Here is a 13,281-nt window from a genome sequence, read left to right on the forward strand (position 1 = left end):
CATACAAGGAGCTGATTCAGGAGGAAGGGAACGCCTGGCAGGGAGTGGGGGGAGTGGCAATGGAGGGAGACAGCCAATAGACTCTGTGATCCAGCCAGACACCCTCTGCTGGTGACTGAAGCTTCATCCTGCTGGGAAACTGGGCGCCAGTGTAAAGCACACACCTCTGATGGATTCCTCTGAGGTACCAGGTGGCTGGAGCTTTTGAACACCTCCTCCCCATCAGTCATTGGTTGAGGGCTGCTCCCAGGGGCCAGAAGCCCTTGGCATTTCCAATCTACTCAGCAAGAGGCAAAGGACTCCAGGGACAAGAGAAAGCCCTCGGGCCACAAGAGGCAGATCTGACAGTTCAAAATGGTGGTCTTGGAAAGTGGTAAAGGCTGGGGGTGGGGGTAGGGAGTATGGAACACTAACCTATACATAACTAGCCTCACCACTGGAATGGTTTCAGATGGGGCTGTCTCTTTCTGTGCATCATGGTTAGTCTATCTCAGTTAAAATAATCAGAAGAACAGGACCAAGATGGATACACCTTTAATGCTTCTGCAATTATATTTTAGAACAGAACAGGATGGTTTCATGGTTTCATGGCTTTTGTGTTTCACAGTATTCAGCTGAAGTCTGCATTTTGAATTATTTTGTAAAATGACATTTACATGATGTAGAATGAAGCAATGAAGTCTTAAGTAATGACAACACAAAGAACAAAGACTAGTAAGCATAAATTTTTACTTTGTGGACTTCCTTGTCATCACACTCCCTCTGTTTGTTGTAGTAATAGAAAGTATTGTCCCTTCTCTGGAGTTTCTTCACGTATCCCGTCTCTGGCCAACGATCTACCTGCACATCAGAAACCAGAATGCAAATACTATGATGCTGGTTTTATTTTTATATAATAATTTACTAACAAATAGTTAACAGTTTATCTCACATCCAAAAATTAAAGCATAAAATTAAATCTAAAAATTCTTGAGCTCTCAAGAGAGTATTATACATACCTCAAACACATCCTAAGTTATATCCTTATACTGCAAAATAGCTAACTTGGTGCTTGTCTCTAGATCCCAATCTCTAGATTTAAATTTCTACTCAGTGGCCAAGATAGGGGAAACATTCAAAACACTCAAAACTTTTTCTTATGTTTACAAATTATTTCAAACATTATTACTTCCTAATTTCTAAAAGTAATGCCTGAGGAGGAAATTAGGCTCAGGCCCCACTCTGAAAGCACTTGGGTGCTGAGCATTGATGTCACAACAGTGACAAATGGGACCAGCTAGACTCAAGATACCTAAAGTGCATATGCATTCCTCAATCCATATCACAAGTTCAGCTTGAAAACCAAATTTTTAAAAGATTTTATTTTTTTAAGAAATCTCTACACCCAGTGTGGAGCTGGCCCTTATAATCCTGAGATCAAGAGTCTCATGATCCACCAACTGAGCCAGCCAGATGCCCCTTGGAACCTAATTTTTAATAGAAATTTGAGGTCATGAATTTAATCCTCCACTATCTTTTCTTACCTTCTCCCCATCTTTCTCATATGTCATATTGGTTTGCTTACTTTATCATTTGGCTTGACCTAGTTTGGACATTTTTCTCCCCTTCCTCTCCAAATTCATGTTCTACTTTCTTGATCATGATCAGATCAATACATTTCTCTTGTTGTTTGGTATATTTCTTCTGGATTCTTTAAGATCTACTCTATCATTGTCAAAACCTGATCACTCAGGTGTCATGGTCTAGATAATTGAACGCTCTTCACCACCATCTCTCCAGGCAGCTTGTCACTTCTCATATGCCCCATCCATAAATCATAACTTTCCACTGGGTTAGGAATACATCATGAATACAAAGGAATGCATGGCCTTTGTTTTCTAACAGCACATTTTCTTTTTCTTGTGTTGTCTCCTTTATTTAAGAATTAATGAAAATAGGTAGCAGCATATCAGATGAACCTTGGCAGGCTCTCTGACATTTACAGTATAGGAAAAAAATCAATGCTTCCTATCACTTAGGTCAAGCTTGCCTTTCATAGCTTCCATTGCCCCCAGCAGAGAAAGGAGGGTGTTCTCAAGACACCATTATAACTCTCTTCCTCTTGGGGCCAGGATCAGGCTCTCTTTCATTTACCAGGGTCCTAAAAAGCATCTCAACCAGTGAAGAAATAGCCTCTGTATATGGGATGAGCCTCCAAGCAGCTGTATTGGTTCTGTGCTCATCAACCCTTAGTCATTTTAAATATCCCTTGTATTTTATAATTTTTTCTTCTTGGCCTTTCACTTGAGGACTCCCAGTCGATGGAAGAAAGCTTCACTCCTGTTAGTAGAACAGAGTGGAGTGGTATGGTCCTTAAGAGCAGCTGGGGAGGTCAGTAAGCTCTAATAGTTTATGTGTCCCAAAAGGACATATGCTTCAGGTGAGGAAAGAGAAGTTTGCTCAAACCCTTCCCATCTCTGTACACTGGTAGAGACATACCAATCAAGGCAAGCATTCAGTTACCATCCTGGCCAATCTTCAAGGCCCTCTGCAAATGTCTCTGGGGGCATGAAGCCCTTTTGGGGGATTGTCCCCCAAAGGAAGAGATTTTGTCTTCCTCTAAATTCCTGCATCTTTTTTAAAGGCACACAGATTTTGACTTGTGTAAATTTTTACTGTTCATGTCATTATTAATCTTCTACTCCAAGATAATAAGAATAATAAAAGCTATCAATCATTAACACTTATCTTTCATTCACTCAACAAATTATTAAGCACTACAATGTCAGGCACTTCAAACACATGATTTCATTTAATTCCTGTAACTATTTTCTAAAGCAGACACTGCCATCACAATTCAACTGTTGAGCTCAGCCAAGTTAAGAACATTGTTCAGGATTGCTCAGCTAATGAGAAAGAGGATCCAGGATGCGGACCCTGGATAGGTTCCAAATCTGGTTCTCTTCCTACTGGCCCAATCAGTTTCTTGAGGTCAGGTACTCATATTTTTATCTCCTAAAGCGCTTGGCACAGAAATTTACACATGGTAGTGACAGGGTTGAGGGCATGCTGCCCCAGAATACGCCACTTTGGCATACTGATGGTTTCAAGTTAAAGTTACTTGAGAAACCAGTGCATGAAGGACACTGACCCTCCTCTCTGTACCTCTGAAAGCAGGAAATAAATCTCACACGTGAAAGGCACCCTCCCTGCACCTGGAGGTAAACAGACATCCTTATCACCACAGACAGAGCATTCAGAGCCAAGAGGGCTGTGTAAATAAATTCTGCTTCATTTCCCCACTAATTAGTACTCAAGCCCAAGTTACTTTGTCTTGTCAGTTCTTCATACATTTATCATTTCTTTGTCTAAAAGGTATATAAATGGCCTGCTTTGGTCACTTCTTGGGTCTTATATCTTTGGGGCTCCTGTATATATGAGATTAGATGAAATTTGTCTTTTCTCCTGTTAATCTGTCATGGGTCAATTAATTATTAGACCAGCCAAAAGAAGAAGCGAAAATTTTCTCCTTCCCAACAGTTTATATCCAATTAGTTATACTGAAATGAAATGCAAGACCTCTTCAAAATTGCCAAGTCATACAGTGAATAGGCTTGTTTTTCCCTACATCACACACACACACACTCCTCTCACTTTGTGGGACTTCCCCTTCAAGGAGGTTCTTTGTGTTCTCTTAAATCGGATTTTATCTCAGTCACATTATTGGGCATGGGAGTGTAATGCACAAACAGTCAGGAGTTGCTCTCTAATAGTTTTCTGTCACTTATAATCTCCATAATAAACAGAATCTAACCCCTATATAATTCGGGATAAAAAAAGAAACTGGAAAGAAGTAATAGTTACACAATAAACTGAATATCTGGCAATAGAATTACCTGGGTAAGGTAAAAAGACTCTGCTTTTGTGGTTATCATCAAAGCTTTATCTGGCAGAGCATGGTTGTTCAATAAAAGCTAGAAAGTTCTTAATCTTTCCATGCTGAGGGACCACCTCTCCCTCCAGTCTACCTGAAAACCACTCCTCTGGGCCTCAGTCTCGTCAATAAAATAAGAGAAATGGAGTAGAGTTTCCATTTAGTTATTCTCTGGTTCTTTGTTTGATTTTGATACTTTTCACTGAATATTTTGAGTTCAGGTCTGTAGAGACATCTTACCATAGAAACTTGTTTCACTTGTTTATATTCAATTTCATCCCGATATCCTGCTTGCTGAAATCTGTACAGATTTTCTATCTCTTCTGACCATTTTTTGGCACGACTTATTGATTTTGGTTTCATGTCAGAACTAGCCATGGCTACAGAGGTCTTATTGCCAATTATTTCTGAAAGATGTTAAAACAACATTAATAGATAGCATAATAGTGACAATTTTGAAAGTCCCTTTAAAAATGAATACAAGTGGAATTAAAAAAAAAAAACTTAGAGAGTTGAGAATCCTGTTACGCATATTAAATTTTAAACATTCAATTTCAAGATTGAGAAGGATTCATGCTCTACTTTGGAAATAAAATGAAATAAACCCTGAAAGATACATAGGGAAGTGTTTATTTCTTCATCAAATAAAATTGTATTCAGAGAGTGATGTCCTAATTCTGGTGTCCTGGGCAATAGCATACACTTTTCTGAAGTCACACTCATTTTTAACTACTCAGTAGATTGTCAAAATATCTCACCACCATTACATTTGATTATATTAAAAACTGCATCCCCCACTTTTTTTTTTCCTAAAAAGGTAATGTAAGATCAGTCTTCTCACTGTCTTCTTATTCCTCTTGCTGAGGAGCCATGTTTCCTTTCTTTCCATATCTTAACTACTTGGAGGCATCCAATCATTGCAGTTCATTCACTCAGGAGGTCACTGGAACCCTGCTCCTGTGACAGCCCGATGTGAAAAGACAGACGAACACAAAGTCCATGAAAGCTGTAAGACTGTATGATACTGAGATCATTGATTTCAAAACAATGTAAGCAGTCACCAGTAGCTTTTGAAGTTCAAATATTCAACTGAAGTACACGTAATTGTCTATTCACCAAACTTCTAGAGTCAGTTTTTCAAAGACATATCTTACAGTTTTCTCAGAGTCATCTTATTTTATTAACAAAATATGTATCAGTTAACTGAAATAAAGTGCCCAGAATTTTCACCATGATTCCTTGAATCCATTCTTCTTTTCTTTCTTTTTTTTTTTTTTTTTAAGATTTTTTAATTTATTTATTTGACAGAGAAACACAGCGAGAGAGGGAACACAAGCAGGGACAGAGGGAGAGGGAGAAGCAGGCTTCCCACGGAGCAGGGAGCCCGATGCGGGGCTCGATCCCAGGACACTGGGATCATGACCCGAGCCGAAGGCAGATGCTTAATGACTGTGCCACCCAGGCGCCCCCTTGAATCCATTCTTCTATTAAAATACGTTTCTATTGGCTGAAATACATTAAATACGGACTTTATGAGTAGGTCTTATAAATGAATTCTTGTTTTTAAATTTTCTTCAATTACAATGACAAATACTCATTACAGTACTACCCCCTCACCTGCAGTTTCACTTTCTAAACTTGACGGCAGTCTGGAAGCAGATGACCCTCATTCTGACCTACTGTCAGAAGGTCAATGGTAGCCTAACGCTACATCCCAATGCCTATGTCATTCACCTCACTTCATCTCATCATACAGACATTTTATCTTACATTATCACAAAAATAGTGAGTGCAGGAAAATATATTTGGACAGGCCACATTCACATAACTTTTCAAAATATATTGTTACAATTGTTCTATTTTATTATTGTTGTTTTAAACTTTATCATAGACATGTATATAGGAAAAAACAGAATATATAGGGTTTGGTACTATCTGTGGTTTGAGGCATCCAGTGGGGGGGGGGGGGGAGTCTTGGAATGTATCCCCCATGGATAAGGGGGAATTAATGTGTGTTGAAAAGGTCAAGAAATACATTAAAGTACAAAAAAAGAAAAGTCAAAATAATCACACCAATTAGAAGTATCAATCCTTAACATCAGGTGAATATCATCCTAAACATAAGATGAGTTAGAAGGACAGACTTTAAAAGTTTTATAAAAAGGAATCTTATACTATGGACTCTGAAAAACAAACTGAAGGTTCTAGAGGGGAGGGGGGTGGGAGGATGGGTTAGCCTGGTGATGGGTATTAAAGAGGGCACTTCTGCATGGAGCACTGGGTGTTATACACAAACAATGAATCATGGAACACTACATCAAAAACTAATGATGTAATGTATGGTTATTAACATAACATAATATAAAAAAAGGAATCTTATAATAAATGCTTTCACAAGTATAACAAATTTATCTCAGCCTGGATTTAACAGGGTGGGAAGTAGGAAATGGAAATAAAATTGATGGAATTGCTAAATTTCAGATAAATATTTCTTCAATGTGAAAGATGTGGCCTAAAATTTCCCTCATAGTTAATAAAAATAGATTAATGGAGACTGTTAGGAGGCTAAGAATCATTTGTTTGAATTTTATGTTATAAGTCATGCACAAGTACCAATTGGCTCTTTTATGAAAAATAAGGGAATTGGTCCTGTGCTCCCCCCTACCTCCTGTATATTTTTGCCACATTCTTACTTAACATTCTAAAGGTTGTGGTATTTACATTCCGTCCTGAAACCAAAATTCTCACAGTTGTTTGGGTTTAGCTCCTGATTTAAATAAATTAAAATGAAGCCATTTGAGTTACACAGTTCACTCTGATGAAAGGAGCAACTACCCAATGGATATATCATTAATATTGTTTGCATTTTTTTTCATCATGCATACCAGTATGTATATTGACTAGACCAAAGAAAATTATGGTATTGTTAATATTTGACTTTTTAAAAACTTTTGACCCTTATTTATTAATTTAGGTTTAGGCTCATGTTGTATTTTAAGGCAATATGTTGTTATGTTATTGTGAATTTATGTAAAATTTGGATTACCCAACAAAACAATAAGTGAGCCATATTTCAGTGGAACCCTTGCCCTTCATTTCCATTCATTTTATTTATTTTTATTTTTTGTTATTTTTAAAATATTTATTTATTTATTTATTTATGGTTTCTTTTTTTTTAGTTTTAAATACAATGAATTAACATATAGTGTATAATTAGTTTCAGAGGTAGAGTTCGGTGATTCATCAGTCTTATATAACACCCAGTGCTCATTACATCATGTACCCTCCTTAATGTCTGTCACCCAGCTACCCCATTCCCACACACTCCCTCCCAACACCCCTCAGTTTGTTTCCAATGATTAAGAGTTTCTTGTAATTTGTCTCCCTCTCTGATTTCATCTTGTTTTGTTTTTCACTCCCTTCCCCTATGATCCTTTGTTTTGTTTCATAAATCTCACATATGATGAAATCATATAATTGTCTTTCTCTGATTGACTTATTTCGCTTAGCATAATACCCTCTAGTTCCATCCATGTCATTGCAAATGGCAAGATTTCTTTTTTTTGGATGGCTGAGTAATATTCCATTGTATATATATAACACATTTTCTTTATCTGTTCATCTGTTGATGAACATGTGGGTTCTTTCCATAGTTTGGCTGTTGTAGACATTGCTGCTCTAAACATTGGGGTGCATGCAAAATTTTCCCAACACCATTTGTTGAAGAGACTGTCTTTTTTCCATTAGTCTTTCCTGCTTTGTCGAAGATTAGCTGACCATAGAGTTAGGATCCATTTCTGGGCTCTCTATTCTGTTCCATTGATCTATGGGTCTGTTTTTGTGCCAGTACCATACTGTCTTGATCATTACAGCTTTGTAATAGAGCTGGAAGTCTGGAATTGTGATGCCATCAACTTTGGTTTTCTTTTTCAATATTCCTTTGGCTATTCAGGGTCTTTTCTGGTTCCATACAAATTTTAGGATTATTTGTTCCAGCTCTATGAAAAAAGTTGATGGTATTTTGATAGCGAGATCATTGAATGTGTAGATTGCTCTAGGTAGCATAGACATTATAACAAAATTTTTTTTCCAATCCATGAGCATGGAACATTTTTCCATTTCTTTGTGTCTTCCTCAATTTCTTTCATGAGTATTTTATAGTTTTCTGAGAACACATCCTTTGCCTCTTTGGTTAGGTTTATTCTTAGGTGTCTTATGATTTTGGGTGCAATTATAAATGGGATTGACTCCTTAATTTCTCTTTCTTCTGTCTCCTTAGTGTATAGAAATGCAACTGATTTCTGTGCATTGATTTTATATCCTGCAACAGTGCTGAATTCCTGTATGAGTTCTAGCAATTTGGGGTGGATTCTTTTGGGTTTTCAACATAGAGTATAATATCTGTAAAGAATGAGAGCTTGACTTGCCAATTCAGATGCCTTTTATTTCTTTTGGTTGTCTGATGGCTGAGGCTAGGGCTTGCAGTACTATGTTGAACAACAGTGGTGAGAGTGGACATCCCTGTTGTGTTCTTGACCTTAGAGGAAAAGCTCTGTTTTTGAGAATGATATTCCCTGTGGGCTTTTTGAGTATGACTCTTATGATATTGAGGTATGTTCCCTGTATTCCTACACTGTGAAGAGTTTTAATCAAGAAAGGATAATGTAGTTTGTCAAATGCTTTTTCTGCATCTACTGAGAGGGTCATATGGTTCTTGTCCTTTCTTTTATTGATGTAGCGTATCATATTGATTGATTTGTGGATGTTGAATCACCCTTACAGCCCAGGAATAAATCCCACTTGGTCATGGTGAATAATCCTTTTAATGTGCTGTTGGATCCTATTGGCTAGTATCTTGGTGAGAATTTTGGCATCCACATTCATCAGGGATATTAGTCTGTAATTCTTTTTGGTGGGGTCTTTGGTTTTAGGATCAAGGTAATGCTGGCCTCATAGAAAGAGTTTGGAAGTTTTCCTTCCATTTCTATTTTTTGAAACAGCTTCAGAAGAATAGGTATTAATTCTTTAAATGGTTGCTAGAATTCCCCTGGGAAGCCATCCAGCCTTGGACTCTTGTTTGTTGGGAGACTTTTGATTACTAATTCAATTTCCTTGCTGGTTATGGGTCTGTTCAGGTTTTTTATTTCTTCCTGGTTCAGTTTTGGTAGTTTATACATCTCTAAGAATGCATCCATTTCTTCCAGATTGCCTAATTTGTTGGCATATAGTTGCCAATAATATGTTCTTATAACTGTTTGTATTTCTTTGGTGTTGGTTGTGAGCTCTCCTCTTTCATTGATGATTTCATTTATTTGGGTTCTTTCTCTTCTTTTTGATAAGTCTGGCCAGGGGTTTATCGATCTTATCAATTCTTTCAAAGAACTAGCTCCTAGTTTTGTTGATTTATCCTACTATTCTTTTGGTTTCTATTTCATTTCCATTCATTTCAGTGGGAGGCTCACTGCTTTGTTGCTGCACACTAGATATGACCAACAGTGAGCTGGACATGTGTGGTACAGCCTGACAATCCAGTAACATACACAACTATATATAACCTATTTTTTCATAGAAAAATGACACAAAGAAACATGAGAGGAAAAAAGGTGCAAACTTGCTGTACAAAAAGACTTTCAGAATTAGTTATGCTTGTTATATGAATTTTGGCTGTATTATATTGCCTTTATAGATGAAGCACATTTTCTAAAAGTTGTGGCACAATCATACTTTTTGTTTTACCCAAGCCATTTTTGCTTCAGGCTTGGCTTTTTGATACATAACAAAATACTTTTATATACTCATATTCATTCAAAAAGTATTTTCCTGAATGTCGTCTATGTAATCTTTTGCCACTTTCAAACAAAACAATCATGTCAACTATAAATATAAAAATGCTTTCAACAAGGGCGCCTAGGAGGCTCAGTTGGTTAAGCATCTGCCTTCAGCTCAGGTCATGATCTCATGGGTCCTGGGATTGAGTCCTGTGTCGGGCTCCCTGCTCAGTGGGGAGGCTGCTTCTCCCTTTGCCCCTCCCTGCCTCGTGCTCTCTCTCTCAAATAAATAAAATCTTTAAAAAAATTTTTTAAAAATGCTTTCAACAGAAGAACTGTTCAATAGAAGAGCTGAACTACTGGAGAAAAAAACCCATTTTTTTCTCAGTAGAAATATGTATCCTCTAGACATACTACGCATTTCAAAACTTTGTTTTCCCACAATAGCTAAAGGGAACTTAAATGCATTTTCATCATAATAGGAAGCCCTGGGGTTACTATAACTATATTATATAGCAGTGGTGCAAATCCCACCCTCCAACTTTTTTGTCTCTCTTTTTTTTTTAAAGATTTATTTATTTGTTTGAGAGAGCGAGAATGAGAGAGTGTACATGAGAGGGGGGAGGGTCAGAGGGAGAAGCAGGCTCCTCGCTGAGCAGGGAGCCCGATGAGGGACTCGATCCCGGGACTCCAGGATCATGACCTGAGCCGAAGGCAGTTGCTTAACCAACTGAGCCACCCAGGCGCCCTTGTCTCTCTTTTAACTTACTTTCTACTTATTAAAAACAGAATGAAACTAAAATTGGGAAAGATCAACTTATAACTTTTCGATGAAATATTTCAGTAATCCTGGGAAATTCAGTGGCAATATTAATCCCACTAGTAACATTCAGCACTCTGAAATTTAGTGGTTTACTTTGCTGAGAGTTGTGGCAAAAAATAATTACTATAAACACATCTGATTTTTATAATACTAAGTTGTAGCTACAGAAGCAGGAAATGGCAATGGCCTGACTTTCTAGTTTTGTGAAAATCTAATTTTATTAAACAGTATTAGGTTTATATAGGTATTCTAAACCCAGCAATATCAAACCCTTGACAATCTAAGGTTTTAATCTGACAGTAGAAGCCTTTGATGTACCTACCAGTCATCTCAAACTCCCTTCTATGCAAAAGTCCTTTTCACTTCCTTGTTCGCTCTGAAAAGTGCTTTTTACCTTTAGTCGTATTAAAACCCCAAGAGCATTAGTATTCCTTCCATTTCTGTACCTATTTTATTCTGTTCCTAGATGCATCAGGATATGGCAAAGGAGCCAATCAGCTAACATCCCTGGGCTTGTTTCCCGAACAGTGAAAAAGTCTCATCATAAGGTCTCTTTTGTCCGCACACTTCCCTTCCCAAAGTTTTTGGGGAGTCAGTTGAAAAACAAAACTGGTTTCCCAAATATGCCTTTGTAGTCCATGGTCTAGGTATGCTAATCTGCATCTGTGCAGCATAAAGCCACTCCATGCCTTCTCCAGTCCCTCAAGCCTTTCTTCTGACAGAAATCACCAATTCTGTATGTGAATCTGCCACAGGAGGCTGAGCCGGAGAAAGAGTTTTGAAAACGCGGGGTCAAATGACTGGTCCACAGGAGAACTCTGAAAGGAGACCCCAGAATACATCAAGCCGCAGGGGGCGCGGCTTGGCCTGGAAGCTACTGGAAAATCAGATTCTGAAACTCAGGGGGTAGCAAATAAAGACCGTAGCTAACCCGGAAAATAAGCAAGAAAATCAAACCTCAGAAATCACAAAGGCGTGCCAGAGCGGAAGGGGCGGAGCCGAGCTTCCGGGGCGGGGCCCGGGCAGGCTCAGCGGAGCGGGCGGACTGTTCAGGTCCCTCGGGACGAGTCCACCCACCGCCCCTCACCCCCGCCCCTGGGTCCAGCTCTCCGTGGTTACCCTCGCTGGCCGATCTGGAGAGGCCGAGGCACCCCGCCCGGGAGCTCCCAGGAGAGCGCGGCAGTGCTCGAGTTCTCCACTCAGGAATCCGTGGGCTGGGCAGCGAGAGGCCAACTGTCGCGCCTCGGCGACCCTCGCGTCTCCTAGCAACGCGTGGCGCGGCGGAGCGCCGAGCTCCGGCCCCGCCCCCTGCGAGCGGGCCCTTGTGCGCAGGTGCGAGGGCTGGGCTGGGCGGCGTGGCCAGTTTGGAGCGTCAAGGCTGAAGCCGGGAGGGGAAGCTCGCGGGGGCTGATTATTTGGCAGAGGAATCGGGCAGAATGTGTAACTTGCTTCTTCAGTACCAGACAGAATTCCGTTGGCGATTTTGGTTCCTGGGAGAAGGTACCTCCTATCTGTCCCACCCCATTTCTCATTTTGTTGAAATTAAATGAACCAGTCAATTCACAGGTTAGAGCTTAGTGCCTGACAATTAGTGAACTTACAATAAACAACCTCCATAACTTAAATGACGTTTCTCTATCCTTACCTTTATCCGTATATTTAAAATATTATCGATTTACTTATAACGCCCAAATTTATTTCCTCAGCTCAGATCGCTCTCTGAATTCCAGACTTGTATATGCAACCCATATTCAACATCCACCTAGTTGTCCCAACAACCCCTTTCCAAACGTCCCCTCCCCAGCGTGCTCCTTCCACAATCTTCCCCCGTCAGTAAATGGCTCCTAGAGTCCACTCTTTGTCTTGCCCTCCTTATCCGTCACTGTTGGCTTTTCTGTTCCCAGCGAGGTCAAGCCACCATCATTTTACCCCACTCTGGTTATTGCAATAATCCCCAACAGGTATCTCTGGTTCCCCGCTAGTCTATTCTCAGCACAACAATCTGTGCAATCCGTTTAAAACATAACTTGGACTGTACCATTTCTCTGCTCACAGTCTTGCAATGGCTCCCATCTTACAGAGTAAAAACCAACAAAACCCTACAAGGGTTGCATACAACTCTTCTTCCCTTGCTCTGGTGCCCTGGATCACTCTGCTCCAGCCACACTGATCTCCTGGCTGTTCCTGGCCCAGCTTTCCACATTGAGGCCTTTGTTGTGGCTACTGCATCATGCTCTCTATCCCCCTTACTATGTTCTAGTGTTTCTTCTGTCCACAGCACTTATCATCATCTATTATACTACTTAAATAGCTTCTTTCTTAATTTTATTGTTTCTCTTCTGCAAGAACATAATTTCCATAAAGACAGGTTTTGTTGACCAAATTTCTAGAACAGTACCTAGCGCACAGTAGGTGCCAAAGCAATGTATTTCGAATTAATATCTTTCGCCACCATGGCCACTAGGAAGCAGTATAGCATCGTGTCTAAAGCATGACCTTGGATTTGGATCTGGTTTCTACTAAGTTGTCACATGACTTCATGCAAGTTACTGAACCTCACTTTTCTTAACTGTAAAGGCAAAAAGTGTACCTATCTGATGGGGTAGTTGTGAGGATGAAATAACAAATATAAACCATATAGGAGAGCACTTAGAACTATATAAATGATAGACATGACTTCCACTAGAATGTACATTCCATTGCCACATAGGTTTTTCTCTGCTTTGCTCGCTGCTGTATCTTTAATGTCTAGAACAGTGTGCGGCACATAGTAGATG

At 39.4% G+C, this 13,281-nt stretch overlaps 1 protein-coding gene across 2 annotated transcripts; it reads right to left on the reverse strand.

Moving 5' to 3' along the window:
- Nucleotides 1-525: 525 nt before the first annotated feature.
- Nucleotides 526-11,985, reverse strand: MEIG1 (meiosis/spermiogenesis associated 1). 2 transcript variants are annotated; one of them, XM_064592026.1, is made up of 3 exons: nucleotides 11,462-11,985; nucleotides 4,154-4,320; nucleotides 526-840 (listed from the first exon to the last, which is right to left on the reverse strand). In XM_064592026.1, exons 2-3 carry the CDS (start codon nucleotides 4,289-4,291, stop codon nucleotides 712-714), a joined length of 267 nt encoding a protein of 88 aa, XP_064448096.1. In that variant the 5' UTR covers nucleotides 4,292-4,320; nucleotides 11,462-11,985; the 3' UTR covers nucleotides 526-711. The 2 variants fall into 2 exon arrangements, with proteins under 2 accessions (XP_064448096.1, XP_045730325.1); XM_045874369.2 differs by lacking the exon at nucleotides 11,462-11,985 and having other exon boundaries at nucleotides 4,154-5,865.
- Nucleotides 11,986-13,281: the final 1,296 nt, after the last annotated feature.

Source organism: Mirounga angustirostris, unplaced genomic scaffold (genome assembly GCF_029215605.1).
Source record: "Mirounga angustirostris isolate CCGP_5_RB_7025 unplaced genomic scaffold, mMirAng1.0.hap1 SCAF_5, whole genome shotgun sequence".
NCBI classification, from domain to species: domain Eukaryota; kingdom Metazoa; phylum Chordata; class Mammalia; order Carnivora; family Phocidae; genus Mirounga; species Mirounga angustirostris.

Bases quoted from the DNA above. Each gene is read 5' to 3' on its own strand.
- MEIG1 (XM_064592026.1), bottom strand. From the start codon at position 4,291: ATGGCTAGTTCTGACATGAAACCAAAATCAATAAGTCGTGCCAAAAAA. The intron at 841-4,153 runs GTAAGATGTCTC...TCTGATGTGCAG, and splicing joins AAGTGAAACAAGTTTCTATG to GTAGATCGTTGGCCAGAGAC.